The sequence below is a fragment of the Lipophrys pholis genome, assembly GCF_963383615.2.
Source record: "Lipophrys pholis genome assembly, chromosome: 8".
In the NCBI taxonomy this organism is placed as follows: Eukaryota; Metazoa; Chordata; class Actinopteri; order Blenniiformes; family Blenniidae; genus Lipophrys; species Lipophrys pholis.
The window spans coordinates 8,028,802-8,056,297 of record NC_137630.1 but is presented as its reverse complement, the minus strand read 5'-3'; the positions used below and the strand labels follow the sequence as shown (position 1 = coordinate 8,056,297).

Genomic DNA, 27,496 nt, shown 5'->3' with positions numbered 1-27,496 from the left:
GAAATGTGGAGAGATTTATGAGTCTGTATAAATGTGAATGAAGCTGCGGAGATGGAGGAAGAGGCGCAGATCCTGTGATCATTACCAACCGCAGGGAGTCTGCAGGGTTTGTTTACTGAGGCAAGTGCATAAGTGTGTCACAGCTGAGTCATTGCACATAAAAAAAAAAAAAAAAAAAAAGGAGCTTATTTATGTAGATACAAAGCTGTATTAATATTATACGCACGTAAACAGAGGGAGCCGACAGCCGCGTTTCACTGAAGCGGAGTGGAGGCAAACCGAGTGGTATGGTTTGTATGGCGTCAACGTGTTGATACGACAGGAAACGGCACACGGATGAATATAGAATTGTAAAAAAACAAATGTGAGTGGGGGGAAAAAAAAGAATGCGATCATGTGCAAATCATTTTAATCCCCGATTTGATTAAAAATGCCGAGAAATCTCAAATATGGAAACTGAGGAAGTTTGCTGGATTAGAAAATTATACACACTCGTTTTAGATTTGACGGCATTTGGAAGCATTTAGAGGCAGCTGGGAACTGAGGAGACCAACTGTTGTTGTTTTGGAATGTTTTCCCACTTTTACTCAGAAAAGTGATTTTCCCCCTTTGTCTTATTCACTCCTATTATCTGAGTGTCGCTCTGGAGGGTCATCTGAGCAGCCGTACCTTTTTACTACAGAAGTATGCGGTTGTAATACTCGCAGCATTTGGATTTAGCGTCGTCCAGCTACATTTAGCAGCGAGGAAACACTGATTTTACTGTTTCTTTTGCTCCAAACTTATTAATATTCTTCAACATAAAACGGGCTGTACGCCAGACACATGTGAAACGGATAGAGGCCAATGAGGAGTATGAAATGGATGCCAGATGTTAAAGGTCGCACATTATAGAATTTTTCAACAATTTCACAAAGGCGTCAGAGGTCCAACAGTGTTGAATTCAAAGTCTATTTTCAGTTTTTCAGAACAAATGTTTCCCTGTTAACCGGTGACCCTTTTAGCATCCCTTGTTGCTGCCGATAACAGACGTTCAAAACCCGAGAGAAATCCAAAGCCGTCCCGAGGAACAGCATTCAACAGCTTTTCCAATGAAGTTTTGAAGTGTCGTTTTGTAAGTCTTATTTTAATATTTGCTGTTACTCGACGCTAAATGGAGTCGGTCACCATTTAACAGGGAAACCTCCTCATCTGAAACTGGTACAATGTTCACGGTGGATTTATCGCGATGACTCGTCTAAACAGTGTCGCTCAACCAGTTTGTACCATGGCCCAGAAGGAGAGGCTCCTGAAGATGGTGAGTTAAAAATATTGTATGTCTTGAGTCATTTTCTTAGTTTGGTCGTAGTGTTGTTACAGTTACTAGCAAATTATTATTAAACTGAATTTATTCAGTATATCAGTGAGGTAGCACTCCACTGCCAGAGGGAGTGGTTGATTCCCTGCATGATGTCATGAAGGGAAAAAGAACTGCATCGCCTATATGAGCAAACGCTCGCTGAAAAGTGGAGCAAGCAAGTGAGGAGATGACAGACTTTCTTTACTTCTGGGGCCTGGTACACAGGCTATAGGGACACACATCACTGTTAGAAAACCATTAGAAAGTGAATTTTGCATATATAGGCCCGTTAATTCCAATGCATTGAGCGAAAGTATAAAAACAGACACGTCTTTTTTCCGTCTTGTGTCGGGTATAAATGAGCCTTCCTGATTAAGTCATCTTTTCCTTGTGGACTAACTCACATCGATACCGTTCCACATGCTGCCTTTAGAGCTCATAACAAGATTGATAGTCCGTCCTTCTAGCCTGAAGAGCACAACATGATTAAATATTGTCGTGTATTTACTCACCAGATCAACTTACACTTTGCCTCAGTCCATTTAAATGAGCTCGGGTCAAAAGACGAGAGGAGCAGTACTCAATATTTATCTTACCTGACCGACCAGAACTCATCCTGTGGGGATTAAGCGGACAGGAGTGCATTCAAACAGACGGTAATATCAATATTGTGTACATGTATTCTTTCTACATTAATTAAGACATTAATAGGATCTAACACACGGCTGCACCATCGCCCTCTTTCACTGTGGATGTACTCATGAAGTAAACAATGGATATTCTATGTAGTCATTTTTACACTCAATGCAGCGCTGCCTGAAGGCCTGAAAGACATGGACATCCAATATTCGTTTTCACTTTAATGTGTCGCATGCAGAGATTTATCTGAGGTTTTGTTTGGATGATGTAATTCTATTTCTCTTATCACGCTTCACCTCTGAATTCATCAGCAAGATCGTTTGATGGATTGTGACACGCTCGTATCGTTCTAAACCTTCAAAACACACTATGTTTAGATATTTACTAATATGTGGAGTCTTTTCCATTTTATGTGGGGGTCCCTTGTTTTTAAAAGGTAGAAAAAGGTGAAACATTAGCACATGTAAGATTTTTCAACTATTATACAATTTATTTTATTTTTTTTCTGTCACACCAACAGTACTGACTGTCTCCATTCTAATTGTTGTGTCTTATCAGGGATGTACAACCTATTGCAAGTTTGGATATTATCAACATTTAGCAAAGAAGGACTGAATTATGATCGATTATGTTTATGTGTGATGGTCTTAACATTGGAAATGACTGTAAATATGAAAGATAAGGGCAAATATTCACAATTTATTCACAAAAACGCATCAAAAACAGTCACTAGATTGACAGTCGCAATTATTTCACACATGGTGGCCACAGGACTGAAATCAGAAATGAAAAGAATCAGGGACAAACGATCAAAAGAAACGAATAGACAACAACTGCGTCGCTTTTGAAATACTACTGCTGGAACTGCAGATGGGCAAGATGCAGAAAAAAAAATGCTGGTGTAAATTCGGGGCAAGAGAAAGAGCACTGTTATTGAAAAGGAGAAAAGACATTAACATCATCTGCGAAAGTGCTTATCGCCTGTTCAGCAGTTATGCAGATTTTCCTGATTATCCACTCTTTACCCTCAGTTCTTATTCACAATGTACACATTGCACCATAGACAGCTGTTGTTCCACTGCAAGCCTGGACTGGAAACATTGACGTCTGTTTTGACGTCGGTGGTGACGGAGCACGTTTTTAGAGCCGTCAGTCATCCAGGAGTTCGCAGCACGAGGGCGAGACCGCCTGAGGAGAGGCGGGAGGAGCAGGCTGGGCTGCTTGAGGGTAGATGGTGTGAGAGGGCAGGAGGGCAAAGCAGCGAGACGATTGTTTGCAGGGAGGCTGAGAGAAGGAAGGTAAGAAGGAGGCTGCAGCCGCGGCTGGATGAGTGATGTAAGGACAGCCCGGGTGTTTACACTATAACGACACAGGCCTGGTACGAAGTTCTAATATGATTACACTACACATCTTGACACTGGAGTCACAACTCTATCAGCCGCCAAGGATCGGCTGTCAAACAGCGACCGAAATAGCGTTTGATATAAGAAGTGCTACATTTTCACGGCCACCGCTGCTCGCACCCTCGCGGCGGTGACATTTTCAGAGAAGTGTCGCTAACCTCGTTGCATATACGGTATAGAGTGTTTTTTTCAGGGGTTTTTTTTTAAAGAAAAAAATGCTTGAAAAGTCTGTCGTCTTTCTGCAACGCTGAAACACTCGATGTTTAGCTGCAGTGACAGCTCCCGGGAGTGCGGCGAGGCTACCACCTCCTTTCCAGGAACGTCCCCGCCCCGCCTGCTGCACTCCCAGCTGGACTGTGGAGACGAGACGGCGCGCGGCGGCAGAGGAACAGATGAAGTGGGCGGTCCGCTGTGGGTGCACAAGAGAAGTGTGTGTGAGTCTTGTCACACCACCTGTATGGGGTCCGACGCTCCAGAACCCTCTCACCTGCCGGGTCCGACCTACTTTGTGGGGACCAAAGTGCAAAGGGGTCATTGTTGGGCGCTTGTATGCGACGATTTAGGTAAAAGTGAGTAGAGTAAGTCTACGTCAACAAGCTTTCGTTCTGAGAATCTTGAGAGAAAAGAACCTTTCAGTTGGAGTCAGCAGTGAGAATTAGGCATCAGACTGAACACCATCGTCCAACATGTTCTCACAGCTATGAATACCAACTGCACTGAGTCAGAGCAAGTCAGAAATATCTTCGATACGAAAAGCTTCTTATACCAAAATAAAGATTCAGGAAATGAAAACTGCCTTTAGATTATGTGAATCGCATCAATTTTTGTTCCATGCTAATTCAAACCGCCGTTGCCTTGTAATACCTACACAACATCGTTTCAAGAACACGTTTGCACAGAAATGTCCGAAAAGTGGAAGGTTTTTGTAGTTGGACCACTAGTTGGTGCTGTTGTTTGGTTTGTTTTAGTAATGAAACAGCACACACATACAGGACGAGAACAATATTCTAAAAACATTAACATTGGCGAATGCGTGGACATTTGTATGGACAGAAAGACGAAGTTGGATTCCTATTATGGTGACTCTCAGTTATTAAACTACCAAACCTTGTGGACGTGGCCCTGGATCCCCATTGGTGTGACGCATGAGGCCATGTGAACGTAGAAGTTTTGTATGGCGGGACATCGGACAGATTTTCGAGCGCGAGATTGTACGACTTTGTCCTGCGTTTAACCTGCTGAACTCAGCTGTTTGTTACTTCTGATGCCACATCCGACGCCATCGTTCCGCTTCGAATCGAGCCAAACACCTGTTCCCCTTCATTTAACGGCTTTGAAATTAGCCAAAATTTCAAAGATTTCGTTTTTTTTCCCCTAATCCAACGACAGTCCTTTGGGCAAAATGTCAAATTCTTTCCGAGCAGCCATTGCCAACATGTTTTATCAGCATTTACAAAGCTAATGTGCAACATAAACTTTGTCTCAATGTTGTATTTCAAAAGTGAAACAGAAATGGAAGCATTTTCCTCCCCTGGCATCACAGACAAACAAAAGGGAACCAGTTCATTATCTCTTAGAACGCTGGTGGCCTGCACAGCTGCTGTTTAGAAAAGGTTGTCGTCTTCTTTCCAACTGCCTGATTTTGCCGTCATGCATCATTTTAAAAGACCTGCCAGCCAATCAAAACCGTGTTTCCCAAAACCATATTTTTGCCATTTCTGCCAGAGTCCTTTTGAAGTGGAGCCATTTACCATCTGAGCAATAAATAAGACTGATTAATGGGTAGAGGAGAGACGAAGTGGAGGAGAAAATAGAGTTGAGAATATGGGAGCAAACCTGCCTAATTTGTACCCCCTCAGCTATCTCACCCTTCAATAAATTCCCCACCACTGTTTTGTCTTCAGTGTGATTAACCCGCATCCTTCATCCTGAGTTTCTTGTTTTTTTCCAGCCTCACTTCTTTCCCTCCCTTTTTTTTTCTTTTTTTTTTCTCCCCCTTCATCTCCTCGCTTTTCCTCTTCTCTCCGTCTCTCTTTTGGACCAAACAGTCCAATAACAGCTGGGGGAAATTATGCATGAATACTCATCCGTCGCTCTCTTAATAATTATCCACTCATGCATTTAATTGACTTTCCTTTTCAGGAACTTTGTTTTCTCTCCCTGGTTTCCTTATCCCCCCCCCCCCCCCCCAATGTCATTGTTGTTTTAGTAGTTTCTGATTGAAATCTCCCAGACTAAGACTTTCGAGGATGACATTCAATTTGCTTAATTCCTAAAGTGTTTCATTGAAATGTGCTTCACTTTATGTATTCTTAGTTAGAAATGCAATTAAAAGTAGATTTCAGTCTTTTTCAACCTGGCGCAATAACTTTTACTTTATGAAAAGTACTTGAATAGATAATTCTGGAGTCCTTATTATGATTTAATGTCCATCCGTCCTTGCATTTGCCCATTCCTTGATCCTGTCTGCGTAGTGGTCCACATTTATTGCTTTCGTGGGTATCTCGCTTCATCACCGTTGACCTTTATTCCTCAGCCTCACTGCCTGACTCCATTTTTAAGACTCCTCCACCTGATATTATGCACTATTTGCACTGTCTGTCTATATTACAGCCCTTCCGTAGGGTATGGCAGACTCCCTATCTGGCCCATGTGTCTTGTTTACTGTGCTGTCATCATGTGGTCTTGCACTTTCAGCTAAAGCTTTTGTTGTTATCGATGTATCCATCTTTGGGATCACAGCCGTGAGTTTATCTGTTAAGAGAGGGAGCATCAGTTACTGGGCTTTTCATAAAAGTATTGAAATAGAGGTCATCTGTTTAATAGACTGGTGGGTCTTGCTTGCAAAACTGTCTGAAAGTATTTGTCAGGGCGCTACTCTCCATCACTGACCGTGGCACCAATGTGCTATTCTGAAGGTCAATGTGGCAAAATGTGCTACAAAACTGTACAGACTTATTAATAGTCAAAACAAACTGAGTTGAAATTATTTGGGACTGGTGGTGTAGACGAGGCAGGTATATAGCAAATATCCACTTCTTTTTTTTTTTTTTTTTTTTGTTTGTTTGGTTTTTTTTGCAAATATCCACTTCCCCACTCAGCAGTATCTACGAGACACAATACCGTTTCTTTTTTTTTTACCTAGGATGACAAAGCCATGACTCACCCTACACTGCCTCGAATTGGCTCATACTCGCTCCATTCACTGATTTTACTTGGTTAATTTCTATGTTTAAACTGCAGCGCGAGAACTGACAAGCCAATCAGGGGCAGAGTAGGGTGGTTCATTACAAGGCAAATATTGCTCATATAATTTAATATAGCCCATAAATTATACTCAAATTATGTGAATACTCTCCATGGATTTCCACTAAACAGAGTAGCTTTACATGCTCGTTTAAAAAAAGAAAGAAAAGAAAAGGCATTTTTGTGCTACTTTCAAATAAGGCTAAAACCAAAGGGTTACCCACTTCTTAAAGGACCAATGCACCACCGTTTGGAACACGTGGGTGAGGCTTGGTTACGTGATTACAGGATTCACTATTCTAGTTCATGACCTGAGAGCTAGTCCTTCATTTAGCTGCAACAAGTATGTCTAGGAAAGCGCATTTTCATTATTCCAACCTGAACTAACCAGTAGTTTGTTCACATGGAAACAGAACCCACTTGATGACCGTACATCAGCGAGCAGCGGTTCGCGTGATTACTGAGTCTTAAAACTATTTAATTTCTGTGATACAGTTTTACACTCCTTGAATACATTTGGATAGTGAAACATACAGTAGTTAATAGGTTGTGATAGCTTCTCTAATTGAAGACTCTTTGGCTCTTATTTTCCCCCCCTCAAAAAGTCAGCGCTGTCGAGGCAGCTTGCAACGGCGTAAAAGTTCACCAAAGTCAGACTCAGTTAGCTTTCAGGAGACGGTTCATTGATAGTGACAGGCCCATCCAAACGAATTGATCTCGATGCAAAATTTCAACAAATTAAATTGTGGTGTGATGGGGCCTTTAGGAGCAGCTTTCCCTGCGCAAGTGTGGTACATCCACTAGTCCACGAGCAGGGCAAATTGGGACTTCATAGATATATCAAGGCAATCTTTCCATTTATTAAAATCTCTGCAACATTTATGATGTTACAAAGCAGCAATGCAGTGAGTGAATGTCAAACAGCTGTGACATTGAAAAAGCTCATTCGAGCTAAATCAAAAGATGTAACTGGTGATTTATTTCAGAACTTTTTGTTTATGATATAAACTTTCTTTTTAATAGTTTAGCTGGATATTTCCACTTCTTTGTCGAATCGACTGAAACCTTGAATCTTTCTCTGCAGGTTCAAGCAGATGGCATGTGTGGACTTGTAAAGTTTAAAAGAAGGACAAAGAGGCAAAAAGGCAGAGAAGTAATAAAGGGATATGGACTATGGAAAACTGTCATGAAGAGATGCATTCAACACAAGTTGAAATTCAAATCAACTCAAAACAAAATGTACAATAATCCCAACACAGAACAGCAACACTGACTAAAACGATACATGGATATTTATAAAGAGAAGAGCGACATGGCTGGGCATTTCAGAAAAAGTACAATGGAAGAGGATACCTTCAAAATGGTTCCTATGAGACACAAATGCGTTTTAAGAGCGGTATAAATCTCTCAGGATTCATCTTCTTTATCTCACGATGTCTCTTTCTCTGCAGCTTTTGCCGAGCTTCAGACAGACATCCACGAGCTGACCCAGGAGCTGGACGGAGCCGGGATTCCCTTCTTGGACTATCGGACGTACGCTATGAGGGTCCTGTTTCCCGGGATCGAAGACCACCCTGTTCTCAAGGAGATGGAGGTACGGGTCAGTACACCACCGGCCAAACTCGCAGCAAACTAACCAATAATAATCAACCGCAGTCAAAGAATAATTCAACTAACAGCAATGAAAAACAGTCATAACTCATACCCGGAACAGTTTGACTCAGCAGAGAAGTGTTTTGGAAGTTTAAATGCGATGGCTTCAAAACATCTTTCTGGCTTTGCTTGTCTGATACATCAGCAGCTTTTTATCCAACGGCGGGCTTCATCAACAGCAGGGGCCTTGAAAGGTCTTAAGAAGCGAGATGAGACGAGCTCCAGACGCTGTTCACCTTAAAGCAATCACAGAGTCTATAATTTACTTACTCCGTATTAATGCATTCAGACCATTTCAATGAGAGCAAATGACTTTTTCAAAAGCCTCGGTATCATCATTAGTCCGATCTCACATGGGACAGACACTCACTATGTTCTCCTAATGTGGATAAGAAGCAAGTGTTGCTCTGGTTTTGCTGAAAAGAAATGTTACATAAGACATTTAAAAAGAAAATGTCAAGAGAGCAGGGTTGGGGGGCGGATAGCAAGGGGATTTGAGTAGATAGGGAAAATGGAACTCAGGGTTAGCAGGATTGTTCCCTGCATTATACATCACACTTAAGTTACTAATTGAACCAGTACATGCAACCACCTTGTCAGCACAGCCGGGTGGAGATAGTGAACCTGATTTATCAAGACGTTTTACCACCGAGACCAAGGGAAGTAGAATTAATCGGATGTCAACATAAACTACTCTCCTCCAGAAGCTTGTGGGGGGAAAAAAATCCAGGAGAGCCAACGCTTGTAATCAGCAGTATCATTAAGATGTAGAATCTGGTGCTGCTCCATTGACTTTGATTGGAGCGTTGACTTTTTAGAGTCGAGGAATAATTTGTTTGACCTTTTACAGCTTAATTTAATCGCTCTAATCCAGAAAGTGGATTTATATTCTTAGAAGAAGAAGAAAAAAAGCCCTGTGGGTGGTCTCATAGCTGTCACTTGCGCATTTTTCTTTTTTTTTTTGATTCATTCCTAGTGATTCACTCTTGGTTATTTTTGAAATAAGAGCCGGTTGTGTCTCCCCTCTGAAGGCTTCTCTGCTTGAACTTTAATTTACTGATGCTGCCAAATCTGAAAGTTGATGAAGTGGCTGCAGAGTGTTGACCAACTTACTGAAACTCTTAAGATACTCTTTCCATCTGGTTTGCCTCAACCGAACCACTTTGTTTATAACCTGTATAATGTGTGCTTCAAAAGATATGAGGAGAATGATTGATTGGAAAAATTTCATTGAAAACGCTGCAGTTTATATGTTGTTGGAGAATTTTCGATGCTCTCTACACACACATGCAGGATACAGGCAGGACAAGACGAGACTGCCCCCGTTACCTCAATCTCCCCTTCTTAAGCTACTCCCCATCTAATTAGTACTTCCCCAAGGCCTGGTTTCTGCGTCAGTAAAACACTGTGAAGTCATCGTAAACAGCATGATAGACAACACGGCATCCTCTCTGGAGTCAGCGAAGTCCGCTAATCACTGATGGAGTGACAACAGGATGGCAAAAGACCATAATATGGGGCAGAGGGCACCCGAGAGTGGGGGATGACCAAGGCCCATCTGTGCCTTCCTTAGATAACACTTTTACAAGACTGACTCTGTATCGACAGGTCAGAGAATCTTAAAAAGCCTTAAGATTTCCCATAACATATGTCACACCACTAAGTGCTGCAGTGTTTGGCTAATACAACCACCTACACATTTACACAGAAAACTGTTCAGTGTGAACATTTAAGCTCCTTGAAACTGTCTGTTTTCATTGTGTAAATCCACTAAGGATCTGGCGTATTTAAGAAATGTGTATCCACGTATGCAGATGATAGTGTAGTAAATGTTAGTAAACATTGGAAAATAATAATAATGATAATAATAAAGTCCCCTGGCTAGCTCAGTTGGTAGAGCATGAGACTCACAATCTCAGGGGTAGTGGGTTCGTGTCCCACGCCGGGCGTCACCTTCCTGTGGGCTCACCACCTGCAGGAAGGTTCTTAATCAGTGCATTGTGACCCGCGACCCGGAAACGGATAAGCGGAAGAAAATTAATGAATGAATGAATGATAATAATAATAAATTGTACTAAAGGTCACTGTACAAAAGCAAAATGAGAAAAGCACATAAAATACCGGTATGGAAAAAAGCAGGATGTTGGATTTACCATAAATATGGCCGAGGGGCAGGAGGTAGCTGATGAAATGGAGGGGGCCCCAGGACAGAGCCCTGGGGCACACCTGCGGTAACTGGGATTTAAGCTGAATGTTAAATTCAAAGAAGTGAGCACCACAAACATCTGGTTTTTATCATTATTATCTACTCACATAGTTGCAGGGCTACAAATTTCAGAAAAGTTGTGTTTTCTCTACTAATTGTTGCTTCAAAACAATCAAAATCATAAAGTAAAAAAAATATATAATTCATGTGTTTTCCCTGTTTCCACAGGGATGGTGAGTGGGACATTTAAAAAATGTTGCACTCCAGTTCTCATAGCCTTCCAATCAAACGCAGCGCAAGTCTATTGTTTTCACTTGAAAAGGTTGTCCCTGAAACCTATAATGCATCAATTATTCGCTGGCAAGCTGCTTTCATCTTACAAATTTGGATCTGCAGAATAGCTCAGGCTCATTTTGCAAAAAACAAAATAGCTTTACGTAAATTAGTCCTACACTTTTTGGAAGTTTTATTATATGTTGATGTGTAGAACATTTATTTGTGTTTAGCTGTGCCCCAAAAACTGTACTTTTTAAAAATGGTTTATCGACTTCAAAGTGTTTGATATATTTCCAGAGAACAGGTCAAATTAAGCTTTGTGTAAATCTGTGTGCCTGTCTCTTTAAGAGGCAAGGCGCAACGATTAATACCCTAGACGCCGGTTCATTTTTAATCTTCATCTTTTTCTTTTTCTGGAGTTTCGACACGGGGGCACCTATTGTAAACAAAAAGCACATCGAAATGTGGGGACAGTTCGGGAACAATGTGCTATTAATTTTGTTAATTATGTGGCAAACCATGAAATTGTAGAATTGCAAGAAATCTGCGAAACATTTGCCAGCCAAAGCGGATGGGATTTTGGGAAAAAACTAAATGGAGGGGATACACATTTTTTAGCTTTTCTGTGCACGTGGGAGTAGATCCATAGTAATGGTGAATCCCAAGGCCTATGTGCCTTTGGGCTTTGGTTAATCACAGGTTGTCTACCTTCTTGATAAATGTTATTGAATATCAAGAAGCTATGTCAAGTTGCGCAGAGCAGATGGAGCCAGACAGGAGGCGACCACACAAGCAGATCAAATCCTGTTTAGTTACTGTAACATTATTTCAGATGTGGTGGACACCGATCAGAAGACGGAAGCACCAAACACATAGAAATGAAATTAAAATAGGCAACGTCGCACTCAAAATATCCATTTGGCTGAATGCAGAAGGCTTTCAGAGCTTGTTATACACACATCAGCAGTGTGTCCCATTGTAGCCTTTATCATTAAAATACAGCTGATATAATCTCCCACGCTGTGGATTGATAACAGATTTCTTATCATCGGAGCTTAGCAAATCCAGGTATTTAGAAGAATATAAGCCACAAGCCTTGCTATTGTTTGAGCCTTGTGCGTCTTTGGCACAAAGGGTGGGATAATCCAAATGTTTGATTGGTTCAAACCCTTTTGCCCGAAGCCGTTTCTATCAGCATTAATAATTCTCTCGCTGCGGGAAAACCAGTCGACCTCATGTTTGCATGCGGCTGTGTGGGTGCAGGCAGATTTTGTTCTATTCCTCGCGCCCTGAGATGAAGCTTCACCAAAAGGAGAAGAAACTAATAACCTTTTGTTCTCCGTGCATGTGGAATATAAAGGGTCAGAGATATTTAAACCTCTCAATCAAGGAAGACATTCCTCTTTCTACCACTGAGTGTTGTCACGTTTCACTCGTGCTTCCACTCACCAAACGCACTAGAAATGGCGGCAGTTTGCGTCCACCTGTTCTCGCCAGTTATCTCGCTTTCCAGGTGAGCCTTTTTAACTTTCCCCTGCAGTGTTTCTGAGTCTATCTGGCTCAACGGGGGGACACACAAAATGCAGAAGTACTCAAAATCCCTCCTAAATTGTCCTATTTTCTTAGCTTTTTCATTATTGTACCTACATTTCTGACAAATTGTAGATTTTTTTTCAAAGTGTAACATGTGTGATGATCAACATCACAGAAGTCTGGTTTTCAAGTACAAAACTTTCATTTGAATAGGAATAAAATAATGCTTTAAATTAAAAAAAAAACTCAAAGCTGGGCAATAATTCTTTAAAAAATAAAATAAAATCCAAATATGTCTGGTGGTGAAATTTTCATCCATCAAACAAAAAGACCATAACCAGGATGTAATAGAACCAAGAAGTGTTTGGTCTTTAACTCTTTTTTTAATCAATTAAGTCCATCACCAAATATTTATAAATCTAATAGCTAAGACTGAAAAAGTGTTCAGATACTTCCAGAAAGTTAAACACAGCTCACCTATAAACCCAGCCTGTAAACCAAACACTACACCAAGTCAGACTTCATTGAGCGAGGCCGTGGTCGACAGAAGATCTTAAAGAAAGGTCGCAAAGTCAGGCCAAGATGAACCACAGTCTCTCTGGAGTAATGTTCTTCCGGCGCATGAAATTAAGTAAAAGCTCTTTGAAAGATAGTGGAACTACATTGACAAAGCACGGCAGAAGCAGCATCATGCAGTAGTGCTGCCTTCCTCACTAGAAAAATACGATGATATTAAGACAAATGATAAAATTTGAAGACGACCAAGACGTTATAGAGAAAAACGTCCTTTGCAATAAGGATTGTGATATTATTCAGCAGGACTATGAGCCAAAGCACCACACCCAGAAATAAGTTTCATACCTGAGATATGAGACGTGGATTATATGTTGCAACAACCTCAAAAACCAAAAATCAAAAAAGGCCTGTCTGCTGAGCAGTTATTAACAATTCAAATGGCACTTTTTGTTTAATCTTCTACTTTGTTTTCCTTTTGAGATTCTAGCTTGTTTGCTTTAAACGTATACAAACTGGGAATGTTTAGCCCTCAAGGCACCCAAAAACAACCACACAAGAATCTGGACGTTCACCTGTCTTGGTCTGATTGACCTTCCAATGACATTCGGAGCAAGTTAAGATCTGCTGACACGCCATCCTAAGAGGTCGTTAACGCACCCAGAATGGAGGCGTCGCAGAGAATCCCGCTGCCAAAAGGTGCGTTAAGCTTCGAGGAGGATATTAGAGAGTGTGTCGTGGCTACTGAAGGTCCTTCAATCAAGCACTGGAACTCAAGGACTTTGGACATTTGCATTTATCAGGGAAGATGTCCTGTATGTAAAGCTTCAGCACCGGGCATGCACTGAGGTAAAGGGGGCTTATGTAGTTTATTGTTATGTCTAGACTTCCGTCCTTCCTCTGTATTTCCCCCCGAGGGATTGCTGGTGTAATCCAATGACTTGGGTAAACCAGTGCTCTAGCTTTATTGCTCTGTGTGACTGCGCTCTCCCTTAAGCTTGACACACACACACACACACACACACACACACACACACACACACACACACACACACACACACACACACACACACACACACACACACAGACACACACTCACACACAGACACACACACGTGTGCGCAGTCCCGCAGATATATGTATGCCCTTAAAATTTGCCTCAGAAATTCAGTGAAGACTCCGCTCGCTGCATCACCATCTGTCTCTATCTAATCTCACTCTGTCTTGCTCGCAGTGTCCTTTTTGAAACACACACACACACACACACACACACACACACACACACACACACTCAGTATATTCACCCCGCAGGCCCAAGAATCTCATTTAGCACTTTACGGAGAGGCCCAGACACTTTATTATGGCGCATCAGAAGAGACGAAGAATAGATGTTACAGCGGATGACAATAGAAGGGAGGGCTGTGTTTGATGTAGGTTTGTGTGTGTGTGTAAGAGAAAGAATTAAAAAAATGAGAGCAATGGCCGCCGGAGTGAAACGTGGAGTGAGTGAGCGTCACTCTGTTGATAAGTACTCGCAGTCAGGGTACACCTCGGTCACCAACCCCCCCCCCCAATCACAATCCCACCATGCCCCGATGCCTCTTCCCCTCGCCTCCACTCCTCTTCATCTTTCCTGTCTGCCAGCAGCGTCTCTCTCCTCTCACGCTGTTCTGGTTAGTCAGATTAGACTCCTGACACTTTTGAGGAAAGTTCCTCCAACAGATAAAAAGTCGAGAGCTTCCGCTGGTCGCCGGAACCTGGTGAGAGGGTTCAGTTCAGGGCTTGATGCAGCTCGTACAGTCCGGCACTGAATGTAATCTTGATTTAAAGCCTTGATATCAGGACACAGCGAGTGCCAGGCAGCTGTGCAACCCGGACGGGGACGGGACCATTAATAAAGTTCCCGATATTGAAATCATTGGACGCTTTTGAGCCAATGCCATCCTCGTTCTGGATGTCACAGTCGAGTCACAGCGGCTGCTAAAATCATTTGAGGTGAAATACACGGCACACAGCAGGAGCGGGAGGAGCCAATCAGTGTCACCTCGCCGCCTAACGAGCCAATCATAGCTCATCATACGGTGGAGAGAATTGTTTGCTCTCGGATGCCCGGAGTTACACACACACTGTTTCTGCTTTTGTAACAGGTGATGTTTTCAGTGTTTGGTGTTCAACCACTTCTGGTTGGCTCTGAGATGAATGAACCCTTCATAGTTTTTATCAGTTACACATGAAAGTAACTGTCAAGCAAAGACTGAAGAATAACACGGATTAGACAATACCACAAGATACATTTATTGATGCAGTTTATCCATTTTTCTCATGCAAAAACGAGTTTAGGTCACAAATGAATAGATATTTTAATCATATAACACATGTATCCGTATTCTAATGGGTAAAGTGCACAGCACAAATTCCACAGTTTAAAGGTTTTGGGGGATTTTCCTGCAGAATTTAGCTTTTAAGTAAAAAAAAAATGTTTCACTTCCATCAAAGAACGCACAACATGTTTTAGGTGCATTAGACATTTTATTTTCCCCCATTTTCTTCATTTTTTCTTCATTTTCTTCATACTTTAACAACTCGACTTTTACATTATGTGATGAAGATCTTTCATCCAGCACAACCTCTGAATGCTTCACAAACTCTCCGTTCACATAATTCTCCCCAAAATGCCTCCCTTTTCTCCATGTGGCGGGTTTCAGCTCTCTTGTGATTGTCGCGTCTTTTTGGTTTCATTGTGTAAAGACAGCGCTCCATCGCTTGTCTCGGAGTGCCCGATGTAACTTTCCTCTGTGGCGGTGGCTTCCTGCAGGTCCAGGCGAACGTGGAGAAGGCGCTCACTCTGTTTGGCCAGCTGCTGACCAAGAAGCACTTCTTGTTGACGTTCATCCGGACTCTGGAAGCTCAGAGGTTCGCCGTCCTTGTCTGAACACATTCCTACACGACTGCGCTTCTCCGTCGTTAAACCAAACTGCAAATTGCATTTGTGAAAGCGCTTATGTGTGAACGTGCTTCCAGGTCCTTTTCGATGCGGGACAGAGGCAATGTGGCGTCTCTCATCATGACGGCCCTGCAGGGAGAGATGGAGTACGCCACCGGGGTCCTGAAGCAGCTGCTGTCCGACCTGATAGACAGAAACCTGGAGAGCAAAAACCATCCCAAACTGCTGCTCAGGAGGTGAGGAAGATGAGGGAGGACGAGGCGTGAATGCTGACGACGCCGCGGGATTTTCAGCAGTTCTTCATGTCCGCATACAGCTTATTGAAATTTCTTTTTGGGGTTTTGTTTACAGACCCCTGCATGAGCAAGTAAACATCCGTCTTCTTTGTAGATGGGTGAAGTAGGCTGAGCGTCTCGTTCCACTGAAGCAAGACGAGCAGATTTCCCAAAATGCACCGTGTCCTCTCGTGCTGGGACTTCTTTGTGTAGCGCAAAAATGGAAATAGTGTTTATACTAGTAAGAAGGGCTGTGTTATTGCAAAAATCTGGAACAGCACTGCAGTTGTGATTCATTATAAAGTTGGGAATCGACATCGTGTATAGATACATGGAGACATTCTGTGTGTCTCTTTGAATTATGCTCGCTGATTTAAGTTCACAATGCAATACCTCGAGTAAACCTGAATTGATTCTGCAGTATTTAACAGTTGTAATTTGACACCAGCATCTCCTGCTTGACTATATGTTAACGTGTCAAGAAGGACTGCGTGTGAATGGTATGGTTGGACAGTGAATTTAATTGTAACATACAAAGTAACGTCGATTTGTGATGAATGGATTTCCAGAACTCGAGCCAGAAGTGTAAGTCGGCAGTACTTCTCCTTTTCAGCTGGTACTCCAGTAGTATCCATCCGATCCGATCAAAGTCAATAAACTCAACAGTTGTTCAGCGATCATCACAGACATTCCACATTATCGCAAAAAGAAATCTCAGAATAGACATCTGAACCACTTTAATCAGTCTTTTGACAAACTTCACATGTTCTAACGTCTGAAATGTCTCACGGTTTATCTGCAAATGTATTCCCCACCTTTAGTCAAGTCTAACTGATTACATTTACAAAAGCATCCGTATCCAATCTGTGGTTCCCAATAACCCGAGATAAACTGGAGGTAAGAGAGAGATTAAAACAGAAACTTCCTCAGATTCTTCACTTTATTTGTACATAAACTACTTAAATTGCTTTGAAACCATGACAAAGGCTGTTGGGACAATAAGCTTAATCAGCAGCGGTACGTCTGCTGTGGGGACGAAGTAAAGACGACGTCTCTCCGGCCTCCAGCCCCGTCTCTCATCGTCGACTTTTCTTTTCACCCTCAGAACGGAGTCGGTCGCGGAGAAGATGCTGACCAACTGGTTCACGTTCCTCTTATACAAGTTCCTCAAGGTGAGGCACCAGCATGTCTTTGCACTGTTTGCTTTAAGAGACAGTACAGGCTCCTTCGACTCTACTGTCTCTTGTCCTACAAGGGTTTTCCTGTTTGCATGATGCACGTCATCAAAGCCTCGCTGCAGCTTCTTTTCTTTTCTTGCATTTTCTTGTTTATGTTTTCCCCTCGGTTGCTCAACCCCATTTTGGGAAAATTCCCTCTTGCTGCCAAGGCATCCTCTTTGAGCTTCACGTCGTTCCATCGCTCTTTCGCCTGGCACCATTATCCCGCCATCTCTCTGCCTTAAGGTCATGCGGGTAGCGAGGGTGTCGGACGCCACCACCCCCACCGCCGCTCCCTCCTTCATCCCCCCTCCTCCTGCCAATCTGATAATTGTTGTATTTCATTATAACATGTTACCTTACTCTCTCATCTTGACAAATAAATTGTGATCATAATGCACGAAACTTCAGAAAGACGAAACACTTCCACATTCTCAGTGATGTGGGCACGCGCCCGTCTCTTTGCTGCCACAGGCGTCATTATATCCTTCAAATGTAAATGTCAGCATACAATTAGGCGGATCTAATAGAGCCGCCACGGAGAAGTTCCTTGGACGAGCAACAAGAGGCGGGGGGGAGGAGTCGGAGCGCAGCGGCGGCGGCGGTGCGACGCGCGCCGGCTCCAGCTCGTTAGCAGCTGCCCTCCTAATTGGGCCAGATGCTAACGAGTTCCTTAAAGGCGGCGATACGAAAAGACGAGGCGGGGACGGGGTGAACGGGGGTCATGTTAGTTGTGGGAGGGGGGAAGTTAAAGAGCGAAGTGATGTGGCAATTAGCTGAAAGACTGGAAACCCGGGTGAGGCACAGGAGGGAGCAAGGGAGCTCAGCGCATGACAGATAACAACAATTTGCCTCTGATGGAAATGATTTGGAGCAAATGAAGGAAAATAGAATATCAAGGAAAGTGTTGGCTTTTTAGAGAGCAAATCTTTTATTTTTCTTCTTTTAGTTTAAAATGTAATATCATAAATACCATAAACGGGTTGAGAAGTTACAATTTTTTAAAAAAAATGTTCTGGCCAAATCCTGACAGCAAGATGGAAATAAATGTTATCACATAACAGGATGTCTACTGTATGATGAATTGATGTTTAAATCGGATTCACATTCACACGGCAACGTTTTGCAAACGACGTCTGTTTACACGGAAACGGCAGAAACACTGAAAACGACGTCGTTTTCATGTTGGGCCACAAGTTTGCGCAATTGTTTGTTTTTGTAATGAGCCCACACACACAACAATAGTCAATGACAATAGTCATGACACTGGTGGCCACCATCTCGCACATATACAGAAAAAATATTCACTATGGCCGTGGTGCTCATGCGCAGTAGCGGTGTTTTAGAAATTTACGTTTTTGCCCGTTTCCAAGGAGACAAGAGTCGAAGGCCATTTTCAGAAAGTTGCATTTTCAGTGGCTCCGAAGCAACGTCGTGTAAACAGATCCTGCAAAACGCAAAGTTGTGCTTTTTTACTTAATCACGAGACTCTAAAAGAGAGAGGAAGAATTGAGGAGCGACAGAATCCCGGTCCGGTGGCGGACATCAAAATGAAGTTAAATGGGGGGAAAAAAGAGAGAAAAGGTGAATCGTTGAGAGTGCTTGGAGGTTAGACAGATAAATTAGTACTTTACCTCATGCATCTCTCTCTGGCTCTGGCTCTGGCGCTCTCTCACACACACACACACACACACACACACACACACACACACACACACACACACACACACACACACACACACACACACACACACAGAGCTTGACGAGAGTTTAATGATCGGCGACGCGGCGCTCAGGGAGATGCTTCAGACTGAGTATCGGGCGCGAGGCGTCCTCTCTCTCCTCTAAAGCGCTGCTGCTTCAGTCACCAGTGTTTTCCTTTCCTCGGGCCCAAGTGATGACTAATGACACTATTGATTGACAAGTGTCTTTGATGGAGGGGAGAGTGGGAAACATATTTATAACATCTGTGTCTGGTCGCATCAGCTCAACCACGAGAGAAGACTGAAGAGATTTATATAACGCCGCTTTCACAAGGAAGGCGTTTACGTAACGGCACCGCTGCGTCCTTCAGACTTCAAACCCTTCCCGAAAAGATGCCTCAGAATGTGATGTCTGAAATGACATTCACATCAGTTTGATTTATCTTAGGGAGGAGGAGAGAGCAGGGTGAAGAGAAGACAGTGTGGAGGGGTTTTAGGCAGGTCATTTAGAGGAAACTGACCCAGAATCCACCTCAAAGTGCAGCGAACAGCTGTTTCTGCCAAGCAAAACGCTAAATACAGCCAGCTGATATCTGATTGGATTATTGATATATAACAAAATGTGTTATCGAAGCTTCTGGGAATGATTTGATACTTCATCTGAGGACGCAGAACTACCGACCACAACTGCTTCTCATTACGCAACAAAAGGTTGTTTCATTTAATTTGTGTAGAAAGAGGTGCAATCTTTACACAATAGGGCTGCATTGTATTGTGCATTCATGTTCTACATGTTAAAACTTACTGAAGGACGTGTGGTGCAGAAATCTTCCCAGAGTTTAAAGACGTAAAAGACATTGTCTTTTCATATTATGAGTTTCTTCGACTCATATGTTATAGATAGTTTGCAGTAGATTGCCTTGCACACTGACTTGGACTGTCTGTCTAAAGCAAATAAACGTTCCCCAGGATGGAAGGTGCCTAAGGTCCATGCGCTTTGTCGAGTACTCTTTTGTAAATCTACAACACAAATACATATTATCAAAAGGACGTTTCAACAGACTATAAGCAGTCAAGGTGGCATAACTGGCTTAATCACAAAGCTAATATGAAACCGGTTAGGCTCGCTTTGACAGGAATTCGCCGTTGTTAGCTTAGCCTACCTTGGCAATCTTCATTACCATTTGACCAAATTGTCGTGCAAACAGAGAAATAAGCTGGAATTTAGAAGCTCACAGTACTTGCAGATGTTGTCTTGGTGTAGAGGGAGGACAACAGAGGAGTTGACAACTTCAATAAACTCTCTTCAAACGATGCCTGTTAAGACCGCGACACAGTGCAACTTTAGGCGCTGGTCTTACAGACAACCTGTGATAAAATTCAGACAGTGTCAGATATTTATGGTGATGCTGCTGCGACCTGCGACCTGTTTCTTACATTAACATGAGGTGTGTTTTGTTGGAAAATTTAAGACCACAACAGTAAATGCTAATGTAAAATGCTAGTAGCAACTAACAAGTACTTACTTCAGGCGGCCTTTGCAAAATTGGCATGATGAGTTGGCCTCTCTCTCCGAGCCTCGACTGCATCCATATTCCCCTTCTTCTCCTTTTTTGGGGATTTCTCTCCAAACACATGAACGCCTCAATGGATACAACTCCATTGATGTGTCATTATTACACAATGGTGTATTCGAGCGCAATCACGTCGACTCGCGTTGTGGTCGACTGTAATTCAGCTTGAGTTTTCTTCTTGCAATCCGCACACAGCAAACTTCATGTCGTGGCCCAAAGTTTGTTTGATTCGTGTCGTACCGTGTGGCGAGCTGTGACGTTATAAGATTGTTGAAATCGTAGAGTCTGTAGGAGCCTTTAGACACACGGATGAGGCATACCGTGTTCACCGTGTTTACTTCTGGTTTATCGTGTTAACTGCTAGTTTGTGATCACTTGAACCAACAACACTGCAAAATTGGCTTCTAAATCAATTTGTGATGTCACAAACCCTGCTTAAAAGTCCCGCCGATTTAAAAACTTGACAAACAAAAGGACTGAAAAACTTTCCCTTCAACCTGTTTAATGTGACAACAGCGTTTTAGTTTGAAACGGTGTGGTAAATGCACATACATCAGTCAGTAAAGTGAAACTAGGCGGTGGAAGTAAAACACATTTTTAAGTGAAGGAGGTCTTTAAGTACGAGTATTTTCTCGCATACCTTCCCTCATCTTGCAGGAGGAACGCATGCTCGCCATTCCACAAGCGTCTCCCCTTCAATCAGTATTCTGAGCTGTGCCACATTTAAACACTTTCTGTTGTGACTGATTGCTCTGCAGACGTGTACAACACACATCAGACAGTCTGTTTTTAGGCCTTAGTTAGTGACGCATTATGTAAATCAGGCAAAACGTGGCCCGAGTATACTTTACCCTTTAAGCAGCAAGAACTGTCGATGTGTTACCAAGGACCCGTGTTGTTGATATTTTTCTTGCAATTTGCAAAAGATTGAAGTCTTCTGAGATATTTCATAAAAGCGAATGCTTCTGCTAAGTACCTTTAAATACTGTATTTTAGGACGTTTTTATTGTATTCCTCTACGCCACGGGGATAATTCATGAGACGATAAAAATGGAAAGGGGAAAAAAAAATGATAGTGGCTCACTGGGAGGTCTTCCTTTCTCAGGACTCCCAACAATTACTCCAATAAACGGATCTGAGAGAGGAGATTTGCCGCTTTGTCTGAGCTGCAGATAAGTGATGGGTTTCTGCCTCCTTTCTCACCAGGAGTGTGCCGGGGAGCCTCTGTTCATGCTTTACTGTGCCATCAAGCAGCAGATGGAGAAAGGACCCATAGACGCCATCACAGGAGAAGCCCGTTACTCCCTCAGCGAGGACAAGCTCATCAGGCAGCAGATTGACTACAAAACACTGGTCAGTAAATTCGCCGCGTCTCCAGGCTGGGATCGTCGGCTTCGCTCTGTGAGCCGTTAACTGTTGGTCACATTTGACGGAGAGTGAAGTTTGACGAGCTCGCTCGTCCAATTTGGAAATGGGTTACAGGACAAGTGTTACTGTGTACCTGACCCAAACCTGCCCGTGGATGTGATTCAGTAAAAACTATACTAACTGTCCTCGCCTCCGATGAGTGAAATCAATGTCAATGTTTTCCGTAAAGGAATATATACCAATTTAATGTTACTTATATGAATATTTAGCATTTGAAAAACACAACACTGCAGTCACAGTATGTGTCGTTTAGTCTGTGTCTTCACTTTTGTTAATGAACCCTCTCAACATTTTGTGAATAAAAAAGACAATTTACCAAAAACTTCAACTTATATGTAGTTCTATACATCATTTACACAATGTAAAGCGAGGCTTTACTTTAACACTACTGCTTCTAGCAGGAATGAGCAATTACCTTATTACCATTATGCATTTACTCATTTTTTAATGCAGTTTCTCAATTTGAAGTAAGCTTGTTACTTTTGTCGTAAATGAAAAGGCTGGTGATTTCCTGCTTTAAGTAACATTAACATTAGAATGTAAGCGATTCATTAACAGCCTTACTGAATATAATATCTGCCGCTACACTCACCAGCCTCTGTGGTCAAAATGAGCTGCTTGAAGTTCAAAGTGAGCATGAGAATGGGGAAGAAAAGTGATTTAAAGACATTGAACGTGACATGGTTCATATTCCTGATGCCACTGGTCTCCTGGGATTTTCACCCATAAAGAATGGCAGCAGTTCTCTGGGTCAAAGCCTTGTTGATTCCAGAGGTCAGAGGAGAATTTACAGTAACTCTTATAAGCACTTGTCACAAGGTCTACAGAAGAACATCTCTGACCACACAAGACGGTGAATCTTAAAGCCGATGGTCTACAGCAGCAGAAGACCATCTGATGTCAGCTGAGAACAGGAAACCGAGGCCACAGCTCACACAAGACACTGAACGTGGACTATAGAAGATTGTAAAAATGTCGCCTGGTCTGTTGAGTCTTAATTACTGCTGCCACATTCAGATGGTCGGCTCAGAATTGTGTGAAAACTATCTGAAATCATGGGTACCAACTTGGTTCTAGCTTGGATTACCTAATAAAAGGCCTACAGTGGTGACCTGTCCCTTCGATTTTAACAGTGGACAGGTCACCACTGTGCATCCTTGAGCAAGACCGTTGACCCCCATCAGCCTCCCGGAGTGCAGTAATGTGGTGACCACCGCATGTTAGAAATAGGATGAGTAAATGCTGGTTAAAAAAGACATTTCCAAAAGGGGATTAATAATGTTTAGTTATGGTGGTCAATGAGTTTATACACATTTTCTTTATATCCTTTGCCATATTCTGTATTGGTTGTAGTTATTTCTTGTCAGTGATTTTCTTTCCAAGTTGTGAGGAGTTTTTCAAAAATGTAATTTGACAACGTCCCACCATCGTTAAAAGACCAAGACAGTGTGGTGCCCATACCCTTCCTAGAACTCCATTTGGGTGCTGCTCAGTTACTTTAGCCTGACCCTTTCCCTGAGTGTTAATTCAGGTATGGAATGACTGGTCATGGATGAAATCGCAGAGGTTTGAAAATAAAAGGGTACGAATTGACCAGGAGTTCGGTAAACACCGAGCTTCAACACAAGTTGTGTTTGCACGGAGTGCGACGTTTGGCCATGAACCCACACATCGACTGCCCGCCTCTCTAAACAAAGCTCTTCAGGTTTGGATTGGATGCTCGCAGGCAGAGCTGCTTGTCAGAGGGTTCTGCTCCAGTTGTTTTGGTCGCCACCCAAGTGCGAATGCCGAGTCATTACGGGCCCAAACCGTCTAAGCAGAACAGGAAAATGTCCAGGTTTTAAAATAGCTGAAATAAACTCGGTGTGAAATTCTGTCAGGTACATTCAAATGCAACCAAACAAGCATTCTAAGAGCTCACCGGCTGGCAGGATTACTATTGAAGGCATTTTTTTTTTTATTTTGTTTCCTGACTCTTTGTTTCCTCTTGTTTGTTCTTCTACCTGCCAGACTCTACACTGCGTGAACCCAGAGAACGAGAACGCCCCCGAGGTGACAGTCAAGTGTCTCAACTGTGACACCATCACTCAGGTCAAAGAGAAGCTGCTCGACGCCGTGTACAAAGGCAGCCCCTACTCACAGAGGCCAAAGGCTTCCGATATGGACCTGGGTAAGTCGTACGCACGTATATCTGTTCACACAAATCGCTCAATAGGAATATAACCGACGTGTTAAGTGTTTCTTTGATGCCTGTTTCCCATTCCTGTGCAATGTGTGCAGTTTCAGTAAATGGATTTCACTTGTTGAGCGCTTTTCTACCACTTCGTCACCCCTAAGAGCACTATACACTGCTGATCACATTCACCCATTTACACTCACACGCCAATAGAGGCGAATCCATCCGTTCAGAGCAATTTGATGTCTTGCTCAAGGACACTCTAACAAAGGGGCAGATATGTAATCAAACCAGGTGAAGGTGATTGGATGACTCACCCGCCAATGTGAACCCAACTTGGAGAAAATAATAATTTCCATTAAAATAAATGTACGTGTCATTTTTTTCGTGATTCCAAACTCAATTTCAAAATAGAATAATGAAAAATCTCCCTTTCATGGCAACACCTTCAGTACCGTCGGGGCAAAGTGGGAATCGCCACCACATAATTCAAAGGAGCTGGACAGATGAAACACCCAGACGGATTTTTACCCACACACGCATACACACAAAGAGTCTCACTCTTTCGCAACATCCGCTCCCTCTCTTCAAAGAATGGCGTCAAGGTCGGATGGCCCGAATCATCCTGCAGGATGAAGACGTCACGACCAAGATCGACAACGACTGGAAGAGACTCAACACGCTGGCCCACTATCAGGTACGCACGCGCACGCCGCACCAACACTGGCTGGGCGTCGGCACAAGCCCAAGCCCGAGCTACTGAGACACTGATTCCCACTGTGAGTATTTTTGTGTGTGTCTGTTGTGCAGGTGACAGATGGCTCGGTGATCGCCCTGGTGCCAAAGCAGAACTCTGCCTACAACATCTCCAACTCGTCCACCTTCACCAAGAGCCTCAGCAGATACGGTGCGGCTGCCATTCTTCTCTCCACCTGATCCCATTTAAATCATTCTGTCAATGATTCCCATTCCTCCAAGTACCCCACCCCCGCTTCCACCTCCCACACACGCACACACACGCTCTAACTGTCTTTCATTCACTCTCTCTCTCTTTGTTTGTCACGGCCATGATTGGGCTCCATATTTTTTTTTTATTTTTTTTTTTTTTCTCTTCCCTTACCTCCCCCTGAGTGAATGGCAATCCTTTTTATCCACTGCCATCAGTCCAGGCCAAGGCTATTCCACGGCTATTTCCAAGCGGTCCATAAATGACAGGCATTAAAGTAGACACCTCGATCCCCTGAGCTGACAGAGTGAAAAAAAAGATAGAGAGAAAGAGGACACCGAGCAAGTCAGATAGTCAGAGGCTCAGCATGGTGTATTTCACAGGAAAATTAAACTATTTAGAAGATAGATTACTCTGTGGAAGAACAGATAGAGACCCTCAGATCTGCTGGAGATCCAAAGCAAAACCACCTGTGCAGTAAATCAACGATATAGCTTAGAGTTTAAATCTCTTTTTGGACGTGTGCAGAATTCAGAATATATACATGGCATGTTTTAACTGGACCAAATGTGGATTTTTTTTCGAGATAAACCAGGTGCATATCGCAGAAAGCCCAAATAACTGTTCAAGCCAGTCTCGTCAAGAAAACAGCATGAAGCCACTTCGCCGTGTCTTTTTGCACATTTTCCAAATGACCTGATTCCATGAATTTGAGAGTTCCCCTCCCTAAACAAGTGAGACTATGCATAGACATACTGTCTAAATAAGTTCATATTCCGCGAGCTCCTGCTCAGTCCTGTCTCTCCTGTCGAGGGTCATTTTTATATAAACGATGGAGTTTCTACCGATACCAGGATCTGTGACAGGAGAACAGTTTGAAGGTTGTGAATTCCAATAATCCAGAAGTTGTGAGTGGAACAATAAGGAAGCAAATCTTCAGTATTTGTCGATGCCCCGTTTACAAGGACAATTTCTTCAAATTAAAACGGAAAGGTTTCATTGCGGGTTTTTTTTTGGTGTTTGTTTACACAACTGTGCTCAGAGCCACTGAAAAGGCAATAAAAAAAGTTTCCCAAGGTGGAACTTTGCTCCATGGAAACGCATCTTTTTCTGTGGAAACAGACATTGTTTTCAAAACGTTGCCATGTAAACACAAAAGCTATCTGAAAGAAAAATGCCAAAACGATGTGTTTTCATCTGAAACATCGGGTAAACTGGACCTTATTGCATTATGGGTCCTCAAAATAGAAGCTTTTCACTAATACATTTGACAGCACTTCATGAATACTTTCTTCGGCAGTGGTAAGATAATGAGAGGTCTTCATACGGAAATAAATTGCTACTTGTATATATATGATACAGAAACGCTTTCAATGAACTGTTGTCAATTTCTTAAAGGGGACATATCATGCTAAATCCACTTTTTTAGCCCTTAAATGCATTTTGTTGTATATTTAGAGTGTTTAGAAGTACAGAAAAGTTCAAAGTAGTCTCTTCAGGTGCTCCATTGATATCTTTATATTCTGTTTTGGTCATATTTTGCGATCGGTTTCGATTTTTCTATTCTCTATTACGTTTTTTGAACAATGACGTCACAGTATTCTCAGCGGAACTGCCAAATTAGGACATCGACATTTCGAGCAATCCGCCATTTTTGTTTCTCGCTGCGATTTTGTAGTCCAACCGAAGTTACGAGAGGATAAGTCGAAATGTTCGGTTGTTGGATGTAGTAACCCACAAGCTTCGTTACACCGTCTCCCAGCATCAGAACCTTTTCGAAGTGCCTGGTTGAGTTTTATTTTTCACAGAAATGTACCCACATCTGTGGGTAAGGTCATTTTTGTGTGCGCGAATCACTTTAAGGACGACTGCTTCAGCAACCTCCGCCAGTATAAAGAAGGATTTGCCGAAAGACTTCGTCTGATTGAGCGGTCAGTTCCTTCTATCTATGGAGACGACGAACAGAGCACTTCGGTAAGCTGTATATAACGCTAAAAAGTGTGATGATAAGACGTCCCTGTCATTGTTTTGTTAGCATTAGCAGTTGCACCGTCTTCATATGTTAGCGCTGTGTGCTCGTTTTAGATTATAATGTAACTTCTGTGTTAAATAGTCGTTGTAATACAGGCAGTATTGTAGTAGTGGGCATGGATGGAGAAGTTAGTGTAAATATAGTAACACACCATTGCGTTACATCCATATGAAGACGTTGTTCTGCAGGTGCATCATCGTCATTTTCATCTCGCTCCGCCGGGTCCGACTCTGGCTCCAACATGTATGGCTGGATGGACAAATCTTCCGTTGTTGACATTTTGTAAATAATGTGTGAATATAAAGTTTCTGCGCCGCTAGATAATTGTATCTGTTCTATCAAACTACAAAGATGGCCGAACAGGGTGACGTTGAACCGAGTGTGACCTCTGCA

General features: G+C 42.7%; 1 protein-coding gene across 1 annotated transcript in view; it reads left to right on the top strand.

Moving 5' to 3' along the window:
* Nucleotides 1-27,496, top strand: part of LOC308113471 (plexin-A1-like) — a gene marked incomplete at its 5' end in the record, with an annotated part of 98,936 nt that overhangs the window by 59,061 nt on the left and 12,379 nt on the right. Inside the window, 8 exons of the mRNA XM_080469789.1 lie at nt 8,079-8,227; nt 15,624-15,721; nt 15,830-15,988; nt 17,133-17,199; nt 21,728-21,874; nt 23,960-24,119; nt 24,719-24,822; nt 24,936-25,032. Coding sequence (XP_080325915.1) covers nt 8,079-8,227; nt 15,624-15,721; nt 15,830-15,988; nt 17,133-17,199; nt 21,728-21,874; nt 23,960-24,119; nt 24,719-24,822; nt 24,936-25,032 — 981 coding nt within the window. The remainder of the gene's footprint in view (nt 1-8,078; nt 8,228-15,623; nt 15,722-15,829; nt 15,989-17,132; nt 17,200-21,727; nt 21,875-23,959; nt 24,120-24,718; nt 24,823-24,935; nt 25,033-27,496) is intronic.